The sequence below is a fragment of the Bombina bombina genome, chromosome 1 (genome assembly GCF_027579735.1).
Source record: "Bombina bombina isolate aBomBom1 chromosome 1, aBomBom1.pri, whole genome shotgun sequence".
Taxonomy (NCBI): Eukaryota; Metazoa; Chordata; class Amphibia; order Anura; family Bombinatoridae; genus Bombina; species Bombina bombina.
Window position 1 is genome coordinate 411,312,770 of NC_069499.1, and position 18,326 is coordinate 411,331,095.

The 18,326-nt window shown below is 38.6% G+C and overlaps 1 protein-coding gene across 1 annotated transcript in view; it reads right to left on the bottom strand.

Annotated features, from left to right (window-relative positions):
- ACVR1C (activin A receptor type 1C) overlaps positions 1-18,326 on the bottom strand; it is a 280,647-nt gene that overhangs the window by 17,635 nt on the left and 244,686 nt on the right. The window contains exon 7 of the mRNA XM_053698317.1: positions 4,331-4,461. Coding sequence (XP_053554292.1) covers positions 4,331-4,461 — 131 coding nt within the window. The remainder of the gene's footprint in view (positions 1-4,330; positions 4,462-18,326) is intronic.

Sequence of the window (18,326 nt, forward strand, 5' to 3'; positions counted from 1 at the left end):
GCGACCTCTGTTGTCGAGGTCTTCTATTTTAAGTTGGAGTGCTTGCATCGTGAGATCCTGTCTGATCATTTGGTGGTTAGCATTGGACATCATGGTATCTAAGGTGTCTTGTCCCTCTTCTAGACATTCTATTCTAGCCCCAAGTTCACCAATGTTCTTTTTCAAGGAAGACATCTCCGTTTTAATGAAAGATTTTAGATCTGCAAGGTCGGATTTAGAGGGAAGCTGGGAGATAGTCTGCTGTATCAGATTGAGCTGCTGTGAGTGTGGAGCAGGGTCCTGATCTTGTAATATGGGTGTATCAGCCATCAGGAGTTCCTTAGCAGGGTCAGGGGCTTCGTTATCCTGTTTATGGAAGAATGAGGACATAGTAGCAGCGGCTGGGATGGAGGCCTTTTTGTCTGCTTTCGGCTTCTGCCTAGTCGCCATTAGTATAGTGGGCTAACCCGTTTCTTTCTGTAGTATGTGTCAGGATTTGGGCTGTCAGGTGGTGAAGCGACTGTGCAGGGCGATTACAAGGCAATCCGGGGCCCTCCGTGACCACCAACTAGGTCTGCGTTTATCGTGGTTATGGGATGATGTGTAGGCCCAAAGGAACCCTCCTCCCAGTTGTCAAGATGTAAACTATGGGCCCGGGTCATAAAGGCACAACTTTACTGGTGTGGTGTTAGGGGCCTTATGCGGCTTTATACCTGTGCGCTGATGGGCCTGGTGAGGATGTTCGTGGCCGGGCGAGTGAGCGCAGGCTGCCGTTGTTCAGTTAGGAGAGACGCCACGTGGGTAATGTGCGGGCGTGCGGCTGATCGCGGGGATCCGTTCGATTGTTCTGCCCCGGGTCTTTCTCCGTTACTCCGGGCACCTCGATGCGGCAGGTCAGCTCAGGCAGGTAGGTTGTGAGGTCCCCCGGTCAGAGATCACTAGGCGGGGAATCGCCGAAGCAGGCCTGTATTTGCGGAGGAGTCTCTCTTCTCTTTAAAGTACATCTGGGGTGCGGCAACAACTTGGACTATGTGCCCTTCGGTTAGAGGTGATATAGTCGTTATTTAGACCCTCATTTGCCCCTTAGATCACCATATTAGAGCCAGTGAGTGGGAATGTGTAACGGAGCTGTGTCAAAGTGCGGCCATGTTCCTGCACGGCTGCGCTCCGCCCCTCCCCACCATGGCTTTAAACATAATAAACACAGAGCCTCCTCTATGTTAGACATGTTAGAACTAATAAAGAGACTAGTAAGCTTGGAAAACACTTTAAATCAAGTTAACAAGCAAATATAACAAACGTTACTGTGCCTTTAAGAGAAACAAATTTTGTCAAAATTTGAAAAACAGTGAAAAAAGGCAGTAAATCAAACAAAATTTTTACAGTACATGTAATAAGTTAACAGAGCATTGCACCCACTTGCAAATGGATGATTAACCCCTTAATGCAAAAAACAGATAAAAAAAAAAAAAAAAAAAAAAAACGACATTTTTTTAAACAGACACAACAAAACTGCCACAGCTGAGCTGTGGATTACCTTCCCTATAACTGTTTCTATGCAAAATTTAAGCCAGCCATGTGGAAAAATTAGGCCCCAATAAGTTTTATCACCAAATATATGTTAAAAAACGATTAAACATGCCAGCAAACGTTTTAAAACACATTCTTATAAGAGTATGTATGTCTATTAATAAGCCTGATCCAGTCGCTATCATTGCATTTAAGGCTTTACTTACATTACTTCGGTATCAGCAGTATTTTCTTAGTCAATTCCATTCCTTAGAAAAATATATTACTGCACATACCTTAGCATATATCTCTATCAATCAGCCTGGTACCAGTCGCTTTCACTGCATTTAAAGGCTGTACTTACATTACTTCGGTATCAGCAGTATTTTCTTAGTCAATTCCATTCCTTAGAAAAATATTTTACTGCACATACCTTATTTGCAGGAAAACCTGCACGCCATTCCCCCTCTGAAGTACCTTACTCCTCAGAATGTGTGAGAACAGCAACTGGATCTTAGTTACGTCTGCTAAGATCATAGAAAAAACGCAGGCAGATTCTTCTTCCAAATACTGCCTGAGATAAACAGCACACTCCGGTGCCATTTAAAAATAACAAACTTTTGATTGAAGAAATAAACTAAGTATAAAAAACCACAGACTCTCACGACCTCCTATCTATGTTGAGACTTGCAAGAGAATGACTGGTAATGGCAGTTAGGGGAGGAGCTATATAGCAGCTTTGCTGTGGGTGGACTCTTGCAGCTTCCTGTTGGGAAGGAGAATATATCCCATAAGTAATGGATGATCCGTGGACTGGATACACTTAACAAGAGAAATATTTTTAGATTTTTAAATATATATATATAGAGTGCAGAATTATTAGGCAAGTTGTATTTTTGAGGATTAATTTTATTATTGAACAACAACCATGTTCTCAATGAACCCAAAAAACTCATTAATATCAAAGCTGAATAGTTTTGGAAGTAGTTTTTAGTTTGTTTTTAGTTATAGCTATTTTAGGGGGATATCTGTGTGTGCAGGTGACTATTACTGTGCAAAATTATTAGGCAACTTAACAAAAAACAAATATATACCCATTTCAATTATTTATTTTTACCAGTGAAACCAATATAACATCTCAACATTCACAAATATACATTTCTGACATTCAAAAACAAAACAAAAACAAATCAGTGACCAATATAGCCACCTTTCTTTGCAAGGACACTCAAAAGCCTGCCATCCATGGATTCTGTGAGTGTTTTGATCTGTTCACCATCAACATTGCGTGCAGCAGCAACCACAGCCTCCCAGAAACTGTTCAGAGAGGTGTACTGTTTTCCCTCCTTGTAAATCTCACATTTGATGATGGACCACAGGTTCTCAATGGGGTTCAGATCAGGTGAACAAGGAGGCCATGTCATTAGATTTTCTTCTTTTATACCCTTTCTTGCCAGCCACGCTGTGGAGTACTTGGACGCGTGTGATGGAGCATTGTCCTGCATGAAAATCATGTTTTTCTTGAAGGATGCAGACTTCTTCCTGTACCACTGCTTGAAGAAGGTGTCTTCCAGAAACTGGCAGTAGGACTGGGAGTTGAGCTTGACTCCATCCTCAACCTGAAAAGGCCCCACAAGCTCATCTTTGATGATACCAGCCCAAACCAGTACTCCACCTCCACCTTGCTGGCGTCTGAGTCGGACTGGAGCTCTCTGCCCTTTACCAATCCAGCCATGGGCCCATCCATCTGGCCCATCAAGACTCACTCTCATTTCATCAGTCCATAAAACCTTAGAAAAATCAGTCTTGAGATATTTCTTGGCCCAGTCTTGACGTTTCAGCTTGTGTGTCTTGTTCAGTGGTGGTCGTCTTTCAGCCTTTCTTACCTTGGCCATGTCTCTGAGTATTGCACACCTTGTGCTTTTGGGCACTCCAGTGATGTTGCAGCTCTGAAATATGGCCAAACTGGTGGCAAGTGGCCTCTTGGCAGCTGCACGCTTGACTTTTCTCAGTTCATGGGCAGTTATTTTGCGCCTTGGTTTTTCCACACGCTTCTTGCGACCCTGTTGACTATTTTGAATGAAACGCTTGATTGTTCGATGATCACGCTTCAGAATCTTTGCAATTTTAAGAGTGCTGCATCCCTCTGCAAGATATCTCACTATTTTTGACTTTTCTGAGCCTGTCAAGTCCTTCTTTTGACCCATTTTGCCAAAGGAAAGGAAGTTGCCTAATAATTATGCACACCTGATATAGGGTGTTGATGTCATTAGACCACACCCCTTCTCATTACAGAGATGCACATCACCTAATATGCTTAATTGGTAGTAGGCTTTCAAGCCTATACAGCTTGGAGTAAGACAACATGCATAAAGAGGATGATGTGGTCAAAATACTCATTTGCCTAATAATTCTGCACACAGTGTATATATATATATATATATATATATATATATATATATATATATATAAAAATATATATATAAACCTGTATATATCCATCTAGATATAAAGGTATAGATATATATTTTACAAATAAATAACCCTAAAATTGTGCTCTGCTAGATCTACCATGCATTATTCTTCTTAATTTTAGCAGTCAATGCTCTCGTACAAATCTGATTTGTCTAGCTGATTTTACAACTGAGCCATTATTAAAGGATAATGCCTACAATCTCAAGAGCAAATTTAGTCAATCTTAAACTCTAAGCCATAGGTCACTTTGTGACCTCCAACTTCTGAGCTGTAGGTATTGTGTCCTAGCAAATGGAAACATTGTTACTGTGTATAATTTTAAAATTATAGCCTACTAAGTATAGGTTTTATGTCCTTAAAATAATACCTCAAAACTTTGCCATTGATTTGGGATGTTGGGTCGAAGTTTCTGTTCACAAACAACTTTTCTCATGTCTTCCAACGAGGGGTCAGATGGCACCAAGTCATAGAAAGGCAACTGATATTCATCCACAACTCCTAAAAAAAAAATCAACATTAAAAAAATAATGCACAGCAATACATGTATTGGCTTTCAATAGTGTATGCAGAATATACTTACAAGTATAACCAATTTAAACTAAACACATTTAGTTATCAAGCTGTCTACTTACCTGCATTCACCGGCCCAATATGCTCGCCTAAGCTCGCCTTACATCGCCGCCGCGGACCTGAAAACGTTCGCCAAAGTTATCAAGAAAGCTGTTAAGAAGCCGCGCACCAAGTACGGTGCGATGAGCAGCGGACTGTTATTAACTGACAGTCATCGATCTCGCTGTTCATCGGCTTCTTCGCAGCTTTCTTGCTAGCCTGTCACTAAGCACCCACACTATACTATACTGTTTTACCCCCTAAACTGCCGCTCCCGGAGCCCCCCGCACCTAAATAAAGTTATTATCCCCTAAACCGCCGCTCCTGGACCCAGCGGTTTAGGGGTTAATAAGTTTATTATAGCGGCAATATTGGTTCCAGCTACTAATCAAAGTAAACAACTTAATACCTTATAAACACTCCCCTAACCTTCTGTACAAACACAATAAGAACATGTTTAAAGTTAGTGACATACTAACTAAAGCCTCTGGCCTCTAGTTATGAAGCTCCGTATTTACCTGCATTCGCCGGCCCAATACGCTCGCCTAAGCTCGCCTAACATAACTGACAGTCATCGATCTCGCTGCTCATCGGCTTCTTCGCAGCTTTCTTGCTAGCCTGTCACTAAGCACCCACACTATACTATACTGTTTTACCCCCTAAACTGCCACTCCCGGAGCCCCCTGCAACTGATAGATGCAGCTTGGATGAAGACTTCTGCCGCTTGGATGACCTCTTCTGCCCGGATTCGATGAAGACTTCTGGACGAATCGGATGACCGCTTGTGCCCGGCTGGGTGAAGATGTCTCAAGGTAGGGTGATCTTCAAGGGGGTAGTGTTAGGTTTTTTTAAGGGGGGGATTGGGTGGGTTTTAGAGTAGGGGTGTGTGGGTGGTGGGTTGTAATGTTGGGGGGGTATTGTATTTCTTTTTTTACAGGTAAAAGAGCTGATTACTTTGGGGCAATGCACCGCAAAAAGCCCTTTTAAGGGCTGGTAAAAGAGCTGATTACTTTGGGGCAATGCCCCGCAAAAGGCCTTTTAAGGGCTATTTGTAATTTAGTTTAGGGTAGGGAATTTTATTATTTTGGGGGGCTTTTTTTTAATTAGGGGGCTTAGAGTAGGTGTAATTAGTTTAAAATTCTTGTAATTTTTTTTATTTTCTGTAATTTAGATTTTCTTTTTTTTTTGTACTTTAGTTATTTTTAGTTAATTTTATTTAATGTTAGGTAATTGTATTTAATTAATTTAATTTATTTAATGATAGTGTAGTGTTAGGTGTAATTGTAACTTAGGTTAGGATTTATTTTACAGGTAATTTTGTAGTTATTTTAGCTAGGTAGCTATTAAATAGTTAATAACTATTTAATAGCTATTGTACCTAGTTAAAATACTTACAAAGTTGCCGGTAAAATAAAAATAAACTCTAAAATAGCTACAATGAAATTATTAATTATATTGTAGCTATCTTAGGGTTTATTTTATAGGTAAGTATTTAGTTTTATATAGGAATTATTATTTAATTATAGGAATATTTATTTAGATTAATTTAAATAATATTTACGTTAGGGGGGTGTTAGGGTTAGACTTAGGTTTAGGGGTTAATTCATTTAATATAGTGGTGGCGGTGTAGGGGGGTAGATTAGGGGTTAATAAATATAATGTAGGTGGCGGCGGTGTAGGGGGGACAGGATAGGGGTTAATAAATGTAATGTAAGTGGCGGAGGGCTCTGGGTGTGGCGGTTTAGGGGTTAAACAATTAATTTATTTGCGGCGGGGTCCGGGATCGGCAGGATAGGGGTTAATAACTTTATGTAGGTGGCGGCGGTATAGGGGGTGGCAGATTAGGGGTTAATAGGTATAATGTAGGTGGCGGAGGGGTCCTGGAGTGGCGGTTTAGGGGTTCATATATTTATTATAGTTGTGGTGGGGTCCGGGAGCGGCGGTTTAGGGGTTAATAAGTATAAAGTAGGCGACGGCGGTGTAGGGGGGGGCAGATTAGGGGTGTTTAGACTCGGGGTACATGTTAGGTGCAGACACTTCCCATAGGAATCAATGTGATATCGGGCATCAGCGAACATGAGCTCTCGCTGCTGTCAGACTCCCATTGATTCTTATGGGATCCGCCACCTCCAGTGCGGCGGATTGAAAACCAGGTACGCTGGCCCAGAATAGTGGCGAGCGTACCTGCTAGTTCTTTTATAACTAGCAAAAGTAGTCAGATCGTGCCGAACTTGGTTCAGAAAATCTGGAGTGACGTAACCATCGATCTGTGTCAGACTGAGTCAGGCGGATCGTATGTTACGTCACTATATTCTACTTTTGCCGGGCTGTAGGGCTTGATAACTACAGCAAATCAGCCTTGCCACAAATAAGCTGCGGAATTTCAGCGTATTTGCGGTTGACCGCTTGATAACTAGAGGCCTCTATCTCTTAGTCCCTGCTGTAACGAACATTAACATGTGAGTTTATTGAAACGGTGGTCCAGAGTTGTTCTTTTTAAATGATAATATTTTCAAAGAAAAGGCATGAAAAGGCAAAATTAACTAAGAGACTTTTTGCAGCCCATCTATCTACAGCTTTACCAGATTATATATTATACTGCAAGTGATTTACTAAAACGTACTAGTTCCTACATTCTTTAATAAATTAGTTGCACTGAATAAATTTATAACTAGTGAAGCTGGAGAGCATGGATAGCTTCTAATAACTACAGCTCAATGAGCAGTTTTCTAGATTTATAGGGCTCCATTATCAAGGTAGTGAACTTAAATCAAGCCAGACTCACTTGCATGGAATGAATGACAAGACCTGCTCTTGCAGAACTTGCTCTTGCACAATCAAATGCACTTGTGTAACCATAAATGCAGATGGCGTATTCAGCCCCCCCCCCCCCAATGCGAATGGACAAGTTCCCTAACTGGGAACTTTATTCACCACCAGAATGATAAATAGGGCCTATAAAGTGGAATAATCATTTTACTTTCTGGTTTAAATTATTTAGTTCTGGCTCTCTTTCTGGTATTCTAGCTGAATTTGGATCAAACACTCCCTATTTCTGTACTGAATTTTTAAATAAACACACATATCTGTTTATTATTTTAAGTGCAAAGAAAAATGGTTGAATTACCCCTCCATTTGAACAGATTAGAAAGTTTTATATCCAATCTATTCACATTTTATTTTCTTCTGTTGCAATTATCTAATTAAACTTAATGAATGTGCAAACGTTAGTTTTGTTGGAACCCATGTAATAGAAGACTGAACATAGTAAACTACATACAACAAAGATAATTTGCATGAAATATTTAATTTTATTTACCTCTATTTTAAAATTGCAATGTTCCCCCCTTGGTCCTCTCCAATCATATGATTTCTAGCTTTACTATTAATTTTGGCGAGTGCTGTCATACTTTTTTGATGAAATGCTTCAAATCTATATAGCTTCCATATTCACTTGACAGTTCCTTAATAATTAGAACTAACAGAGCAGTAAGAGTGGAGTCAATGTAAGGCCATACAAATAGCACCAAAGACTGGAGCAGGCTAATAGTTCCGTATGTATAAATTGGTAAACACTTAAATTGCATAAAAACCCATATGAAACTACTAATTTGTCTCCTCTCTACTTTTTCTAACCTTCAATAAAAGTAATTGACCTTCTTTCCTTCCAGGATACTCCTGTGTAAGTGTAATGTCTTCTTTATTCCCTGATGAATATTGCAAATGCATACCCCTAAAAACTCTCATCCTTTTACTATCCTTGCTATTTTTCCATGCCGCTGAGACCATCTCACTAATCCTAGCTTTTCATCTATAGGAGCATGCCCTTAATTACACCTACCCCCAACATCCTTACCCCCTTTATTTTTTTGTGTAATAAATTAACTATCAATGTCTCAAACCTCAATACAATTAAAAACATCTAGCTCACTGTCTCTGATACTGTTTTCCCTGCACCATTCTACTATGGCCATCTTCACTATATCCAAAACCTCCAGGCCAGTAGGCAGATAGATAACAAGTATTAGTACGTTACTCTCAATCCACTATACACACTCACCATAATACAAACCCTCTGTTCCTTCTCTTCATTTAGCTCATTTATGTTTCATTTTTCAGTGACCTCAGCCTTCTATTTAGCAAACATACAAATAGATGCCATACTTAATTCAAATTTACCTTAATTAGTTTATTACAGGGTCCATAAAAACAAGAATCTACAATGTTTTGAGCCTACTATAAGCCTACTATAGACCCTTAGTCATGTATAGTAGGCACAAAACATTGTAGCTGTTTTTACCCTGTAATGAAGGAATAAAGGTAATTTTAAACAGAGGTTGGAATCTATTCATATGTTGGCTACTTGGAGAGGACTTGGCAGTCTGATTCCATGCTCAGTTTCATGAGTGTGCTGTTTTCCACAGTGTTGAAAAATGTAAACCAAGATTTTTTATTTCTCAGTCCTTTTCATAGGGACAGGGATGCCCCCTTACCTGGTCACCGTTGCTTAAAGCAGATGGCGCCGTCGCAAGTTCTCCCGCAGCTGTGATGGCACCTGGTAGTGCAGTTGCACCTGCGGGCGCATGCGTGGATGAGCGCACGGGTGAATGTTGGCCTTCGTGTGTGCGCGGGGAGCGTTTCAGCTGCTTTCCATCAGCGAGATGGATCTCAGTGACATGCCTCTCTCTTTCCTACCTTTCCATTGGTTACTAGATATCTGATAATTCCTGTTGCCCTGGATACGGGGGTGTTCCTGGGCCCTGTTAGGATTAAATTCCGGTCTGAGCCCTGGCTTGTTGCTGAGTTATTCTGCCAGTTTATCTGCATAACTAAGTGTTCGTATCTACTCCTGTTCCTGTTCCCTTTTCCTACTATTTGGATTTCCTGATTTTGACCTTTGGCCTGACTCTTGTTGATGATACCTTCTCCCTGGACTGACACGTATTATTCTGACGACGCCTTTTTGGATCTTCCCTATCTGTACCTTTGCTCTGTGCCATAGGGTTTTACCTCCTGCATACAGGGTAGCCCTGCTCCCTGACATAACCAAGAATGCCCCTGTATCCAAGGCAACAGGAAGCATCAGATATCTAGTAACCAATGGGAAGGTAGGAAAGAGAGAGGCGTGTCACTGATATCACTCTGGCTGATGGAAAGCACCTGAGATGCTCCCTGTGCACACCACACTACCATTTGATGTGCACATGTATTTAATGTTTTAAGGTTTTAATTTGTTTCTTATTATGATGTTGGATTAGTAAAATACATTTTTATCATACTCCAGGATAAACTAATTTTTAATAAACCCCTTTTAAACTTATATTTTAAAATTTTTGCGCAACCAGGATTTATTTGTTTAAGTTGATTCAACATTTTAGGTGAGGGAGATCCCTAATTATCCTGTTTGTTTATGTAAGTTATTTCTGTACGCTGGTCATTTTAATTATTTAAATATATATTTATATTCATATACATATATTTACACTTTGATGCCCATCGATGCACAACTTACCCCTTTCCCTCACATTAGATCCTATAGATGCATGCTCTCGAGAGCGCAAAGTTTTCCCTGCAATGCGTGAGCTGGTATCACTGAGTGGAGCACAAATATTGCGATTGTGTAAGTGATATTTTGTGCTCCACTCGTAATCTGGCCTACATGTTGATTATTTCATAAACTTTGTCTAATTTAGTATAGTAAAAAATATGGTCTAGATTCACAATTAAGATGTACACTGTATTAATAAGTGCACTAAATAGTGACCACTCAGTCAATATTAAGATTCCTGTAGCAGCAGTCACCTAGCAACATTACAAGTAATAGTAAGGGCTATTACTTTCTATCTGCTAGATTACGAGTCTTGCGTTAACCTTAAAAAGCAGCTTTGAGCGGTCCCAATGCTGCTTTTTAATGCCCGCTGGTATTACGAGTCTGGCAGGAGAGGGTGTACCGCTCACTATTCTTCCGCGACTCGAGCTTACCACAAATCCCCTTACGTAAATTGCGTATCCTATCTTTTTAATGGGACTTGCCTAACGCCGGTATTACAAGTCTTGGAAGAAGTGAGCGGTAGACCCTCTCCTGTCAAGACTCCTACCGCATTTAAAAGTCAGTAGTTAAGAGTTTTATGGGCTAACTCCGTTACATAAAACTCTTAACTAAAGTGCTAAAAAGTACACTAACACCCATAAACTACCTATTAACCCCTAAACCGAGACCCCCCCCCCCCACATCGGAAACACTTAAATAAAGTTCTTAACTCCTAATCTGCCGACCGGACATCACCGCCACTGTAATAAATATATTAACCGCTAAACCGCCACACTCCCGCCTCAGAAACACTAGTTAAATTGTATTAACCCCTAATCTGCCATCCCTAACATTGCCAACACCAATAGAGGCAGTCACAAATAAGAAACCGGAATTGGACTTATCCAAGATATAAAGGGAAAAACACACAACTGCAAATAAATAACACACAGTAGTAAATAAATTGCAATGAGATAGCACTAAGAAAAACATAGCAATACTAAAATATATACACACAAATAGCAGATTAACTGCATTGTAGAATACAAAACATAAAAAATATTTCTACCAAGAGGTAAAAAAGCGTCTCTGTTTAGAGTGAGCTTGGAGATATTTGGATATCTAAATCCTCTCTTTGGTGCAAATGATGTTCCGGAATACGCAATGGGCAATATTAACGCTGTATGCACAGTGTGGATGATGTGCTGTATGCACTATATCCTCTATAAAGGGTAGAAATAAAAACTTTTCTCAGGGTAGTGTTGGAATTTTCAAATGAAGTGTGTATCCAGACTTACAGTATAAAGCTCTGCTATCCGCTCCCACTGAGATCCTCTCACCGAAAAACACACCGTCTGTGAAATCGGAGTAAATCAGCTGTTTCAGCCATTGCAGCTTCTGCTTTCTGGAAGCCGGTATGAAAGTCTCCTACGGTGGCCTGCATCCACCAAAAACAGAAGCAACGCATTTCAAATAGTCTTTATCAAGCTTGGTCAGAAATTACACGCGCTTGCAATTTCTGACCGAGGATTGGAAGCTATGTAATGGTGGGGGGAGTTAGGCTGCCATATTTACATCATATAGAAGTTATCAACGATAATTACTAGGAGAAGGAAGTAGGTAAGACAAAAGGGGTACAATGCAGGCGGATCTTCGTTTTTTATTTTTAAATATCGGATTCTGTTATCTCTAGTGTTGACTGTCCCTTTAAGCTTTGTACTTTCTCATTTGTATTTTAAAACATTTACATTTTGATCTAGCAGCGATTTTACAAATTCTGATTATTCTTTGAAAGTTTTTGTGTTACTTTAATAACTTAGGATCATACTTTGTATAAAATTACATTGCACTTTAAATTTTCTTCATTGTAAAGGGATCTTGCAGCGCTGGAGGATCATTTTAAAATATCTCACCGAAGCAGACAGGTTTTGAATATCAGGGCCTATGGCAGCAGTATTTGCCGCATTGTATAACACTGCAATAAACATTGTAACACTGCTGCCAGATGGATTAGGACATGTGCACACTCCTGAGCTCATCTAGGAATACTCTTCAACAAAGGATTCCAAGTGAACTAAACAAAATTGATAATAGAAATAAACTAGAAAGCTGTTTAAAATGTCATGCTCTATTCAGCCAATTTAGGTTTAATTTGACTTTATTATTCCTTTAAGGAGTTTGTGTTTTAGCAAATAAAATAAATTATTTTTAATATTATGAATAGCGGTTTGTTTGAGAAGATTATTAATCCTATTTTTCTGCTGGATCAGTTAGTTGTTGGCTGCTAATTTACTTAGTCAGTCTGGAAAGCACCAGGAGATGCTCATTACTTAATAATTTTGAGCAGACTGGAGATGTGTTGTATTACTCATTCAACTGGATTTTCTGTACTATTAGACACTCTTCTTTTTTTATATCTACAGTAGTTTCATAGTCTACCTTTAACAACTGGTGTTATTTGATAATTTGTTAAAAAAAAAACATAATTCATGCTTAGCTGATAAATTAATTTTTTTCATAGTAGTGAGTCCACGATCCATTACTCCTGGGAATTACTCTTCCATGCCACTAGGAGGAGGCAAAGATTCACAAACACCAAGAGTTCCATAAAACCCCTCCCACCTTACTGGTAGTCAGCCTGACGTATAGCCAAGGAAGAAATATAGGGAAAAAAATAATAGCAAAAAGAAGCAGGGAAAAAGGTGCAAAAAACTTTCAGAAAAAATGGTGGGGTCTCGTGGACTCTCACCGCTATGAAAGAAATTAATTTATCAGATAAGCATAACTTATAATTTTTTCCATACAGATGGTGAGAGTCCATGATCCATTACTCCTGGGAAAACTAATACCCAAGCAGTGAAGTCCGTGAGTAATGAGGGCAAGATAAGCATGACATATAGAAAAATCTATCAACATACATTTTCTCACAATACAGCCTAAACGACTTCCCAGCAAAGGCTGCTTTGGAAAAAACATCCAAAATAAAAAAATAAAGAAAAAACTATGCAAAGAAAACCAGATAGTTGTGTAGCAAATTTTGTCAACAAAAAGATCATTAAAAAAAATCCAAAATGTAGCAACTAACCTGGAAAAAAAGTGCAGTCATCCATCTAGGAGGAGACTGACCAACTTCCGAAAAAAGTCTTATGAAACAAAAAAAGCTTGAACCAAGAAGCCAAAAATGTTCTTTTCTAGAACCCCCCAAAAAAGAAGAGACTAAATGATAATCTGAACTCCTATAGAGGGCTAGGTTACGAGTTTTGCGCTAACTGTAGCGTGCAAGTAATATTGTGTTTTCTTCATCTTTTTCTGCACAATGGAAATAGCATGTGTATTACGAGTTGAATGTAAACGTGCTCAAGTACAATCTTAATTTACACCTGTCTGGTTAGCGCAACTTCCGAGCTTGTGTAAAGGGTAGGGGAGGGTAAAAACAAACATCATAAATACATGTAAAGAACAGTCATATAAACACTATCTGATAACAATTTTTAAAAGAAAAAAATTATTAAAAAGGTTATATGGGCTGAAAGATATATGTTATAAGGTGTTTGAAAATAAAGGGCTGCAAATGTGTTTCACTGTATATGTACTGTGCATATTTCACATTCCATGTTCTCCACTTATTTATTGTAAATACATACAGGTAGCCCTTAATTTACACCCGGGTTAGGTTCCAGAAGGAATGGTTGTAAATAGAAACATGTGTAAATTGAAACCCAGTTTATAATGTAAGTCAAAGGGAAGTGAGGGCATTAGGTTCCAATTGATAATTGAAAATTGATAATAGGAGTAAATTAGAAAGTTGCTTAAAATTGCATGCTCTATCGGAATCATGAAAGAAAAAAATTTGGGTTCAGTGTCCCTTTAATGTCTAGATTGACTTTTTCTTTCTGGAAGGATACGCTGCAGATAATTTGTTTTAGTAGATTTTAGAGAAATATATTTAATAATAAAAAGTACATTATTTTCTATATAAATATATTTTATTGAGGTTATTATATCATAAAAGAAAAACAAGAAGCCAAAAAACGAAAAATCATCATAACAGTTCTCTAACAAATGATGAACATGTGGCATCTGTTCTAATACAATACAAATGACCTTGTTAACCTCATTTGATCAAAGTATACCTATACAATTTCATGTACATGACAATCAAAATCAGTTTTTCAAAATATCAAAATAAGAAGGAGTAAGAGAGCGAGAATTAAGTATAATGGATTAATAATATGATCTATGCAAAACTTAAGCATACATTATTTCTAAGTCTAAAACAATAAATCCATTCACTTTGAGGAGAAACGGGCCGCTGGCCCAGGGGGTGTAGGTGGGAGAAGGGTGGCCGCGCGTAAAAAGAAAAAAAAAAATATTTTCCTGCATTTTTATGTAGTGTTTCTGTACCTTTTAATAAACGCTAACCACTTACTAGCAAATCTTTCATGTTGGTTAGGACCACTATTAGCATTGTCCAATTGTTCTATGATATATTGTGAGTGTAATAAATATGATAACATATTAATCGTAGGTGCTCGTTTAGCCTTCCAATTTTTCAGAATTAGGTATCTAGCTCCCAGAATTGCAGTGTTAACAAAGGTGACATTATGTGTATAATCAGACGCCTCAGCCAAGAAAAATATTTTCTGTGGGTGGAGTATTAATTGCGAGCTTAGTATCTTATTCAACCAGAATTGCACACGGCGCCAGAACTGCAATATTTTCGGGCAACTCCAAAACATGTGGACCAGGTCGGCCCTATCAGAACAACATCGTGGACATAAGTTTAATGAGTTACCGAACCAACTGTTCAAGCTTGCTGGCAGCGTATATACACAATTTAACATTTTAAAGTGTGATTCGCGCCATGACGCGGAAAGAGTGGCCCGTTCAGCCGCAATTATACTCGATTTCACCTTGCCTATATCCAAAGCTAAATTAACATGAGACCACTTAGCACATATATCCGCAAGGTTTCGTTCTCCCATTGGTGCTAACACCATTCTGCACCAGTAACTACTGGAATGTTTTCCTAACTTATAGAGAGTGAGACCCATTCTTATAGCGGAGTTGGTCCATTCTCTAGTATGGTTTTGAGTGGTAGCGTTATACCAATGCCGAAGTTGTAAATACGCATAAAAATCTACATTTTTAAGTTGATAACGATTTTTAAGAACTGAGAAAGGAAATATAGAAATATTATCAGGGTGTCACAACTGAATTAAATGAGAGAGGCCCTGTGCAGCCCATCTGTTAAACAATTTATTATTTAGGGATTCCTCGTAATTGGGACATCGGAGATTAAAGGATTATCATCCATGCAACACCGAATGAACTGCCAGGCTATGATAACATTCATCACTGTACACTTCTTCTTAATCTTGCTTGGTATACTTTTGATGGGGCAATGTAATAGGGCGGTAAGCGAAAAAGGGTGAACTAGTTTTTGTTCAAGATCAAAAGCTGCAACATAAGAGCCACCAGTAAGCCAGTCCATAGCTACCTTAGCCAAGCAGATTTTGTTGTATATTGAAAATATCGGTAAAGCTAATCCGCCGAATCATTTAATTTGAGCCAACTTAAATAGCGAAATACGTTTCTGAACACTACCCCAGATAAATGTACTAATGTGACTGTCCAAAAGTTTCAAATCAAGTTTCGACAGCATAATAGGAGTATTCTGCATAACATATAACACTTTTGGTAGAATAGTCATCTTTATCAGATTAATTTTAACAATAAGTGATAACGGCATATTTGCCCAATTCCTTAAGTGTGCTTCTATCTTATTTAAAAGAGGGGTATAGTTAAGAGTGTACCAATCCGCTGGATTTCTACTAATGTTAATGCCTAAATAGGTGATATATTGTTCTGCCACATTAAAAGGAGGAACATAATCCGAGTGTACTACTGGATTTAGCCAGAGTAAGTCGGACTTGGTAACTGCATATAAAGATCTCAACCATTTTGCTGCTATAACGCTTCCACAGCTCTTGGGCATTAACCAACAAGATCAGAGCATTGTTGTGGAAAGGGCCCACAGGATGGGCGCTACTAGGCAGTCTTTAGAAAACATTATTCAGAAGAGGCCAATCATGGTTAAATACCTAAATTTCCAGGACAAAACTAATATTCTAAGGGCCTACAGAAAGATACAAACCCTGGAAATAGAACAGAATAGAATCTTACTGTTTCAGGACTACTCGGTTCAGACAGTCAATAAACGAAAGGCAATGGCACCACTCTGTACTGCACTCATAAATCTTGGCCTCTTTGCTAGATTAACTTACCCTGCCAAGATTAAGCTGTTTCTAGCTAACGAAATAACTACATTAAACACACCCCAAGAAGCTAAGTCTTTCTTAGATAAATACAAAGAGGGCCACTAGCTTAGGAAGGCAGGGGGGCTTACTGTTTCACATAATTTTCTTTCTTCTTTTGGTTCAGGTCTGTGTGCTTTAAGCAGACTGACGTTGATGTTGATTATATGGTTCTCAAAGTATTATGTTCCATATTGTATGTATTACAAATTTGATCTATGCACTTTTTTTTTTCTCTCTCTGCATTCTTGGTACGTTTTATTTAAAAAAAAAAAAAAAAATAGATGTCGAAATTAAAGGTCATTTCGTGAAATGTGGGTGGTATTACTAGCCCAATTAAACGAAAAAGAATACTCACCCAGCTTAATAAATGTAAAGCAGACATAGTTCTCGTACAAGAGACACACCTGTCCGAACAAGAACATAAAAAACTGTGAGTTAATTGGGTACAGGAAGTCATCTTCACCGCCTGCGCATCTCGCAAGCGGGGGGTGTGTGTGGCTATTTTATTCAGGAAAAGTCTAGAGTATCAAATTATTTCCCAAGAAGTAGACCCAAATGATCGTTATATTATAGTGAAATTAAAATTGGGCTCATTTATCTATACTATCTGTAATGTGTACGGCCCAAGCCATATTGATGAATTATTTTGGGTTAATCTGAAAGTTAGATTATTTAATTATGTGGATTCTAACTTGTTAGTGGTAGGTGACTTCAACCTGGTCTTTAATAATATAGATAGACTGCAGCCTAATAAGCCTACGCTTCACAAAATTTCACACAAAGCAGCAAGAATTCTCAAAACTTTTTGTAGCGCACTTAAAATTAAGGATATATGGCGGCATCGGTTCCGTAACACTTGTGCATTCACATGCGAATCTAAACAGTATAAATCATAATCCCGTATAGATTTCTTTCTGGGTTCAGATAGAATATTGGGGAATACTGATAAAGCTGAGATTGGAGATTTTACCATCTCTGATCATGCCCCCATCTCTTTAGTAATTGGACTAGGAGGTCCCACCTTTGACTCTGCTAGAGGATATACTTTCCCACGCTATCTAGCCAACAACACTGAATTTATAAATCATATTCGTAATAGTTGGTTCGAATATGTGTTGCAAAACAAACAGTCTATTCATAACTCAGAAATCTTCTGGGAAGCCGCCAAGGCGGTGATCAGAGGAGAAGTGAAAAACTATACTTGTAAGCTTAGAAATAAATTACGCATAAGGGAAACTGAGTTATCCAACTACTTGAGAAACTCCTATAATAGGTATATATCAACTCCTAACTATAATAACTGGCAGATTTATGTTAAAGAAAAACAAGAATGGGAAACAATATCCTTGCAGAAGTTTGCCACTCTGGAACTTCGTTCCAGAACCAGATTTTATAGATTCGGTAACAAGGTGGGCAAACTACTAGCAAACTGTGTGAATAGGTATCAGGCTCATAAAAGTATTAACGCCATAAGGATAGATGGGAAAAGAATAACGGATCCTGTCGACATAAAAGCTGGTTTTCATTAATTTTTCAGAGAACTGTATGACGCTCCCCAGATTGATGTGTATAACAAAGAGAGGTTTTGTGGAAAAATTCAGCTCCCTGCAATGTCTACACAAGAGGCTGAAAATCTTAATCAATCTATTTCTAGTGCAGAAGTAAGTCAAGCTATTGACAAATTAAAAGTGGGTAAAGCGGCCGGCCCAGATTTACTCCCGGTTGAACTATATAAAATCCTTAGAGAAGAGTTGAACGCACCTTTGGTAAATATATTTAATGATTATCTATGTAAAATACCTTCAAAATACTTTGCAGCATCTAAAATTATTCTGATCCCAAAAAAGGGCAAAGATCCTGAGCTAATCGATTCGTACCGCCCTATTTCATTGCTAAACTCAGAT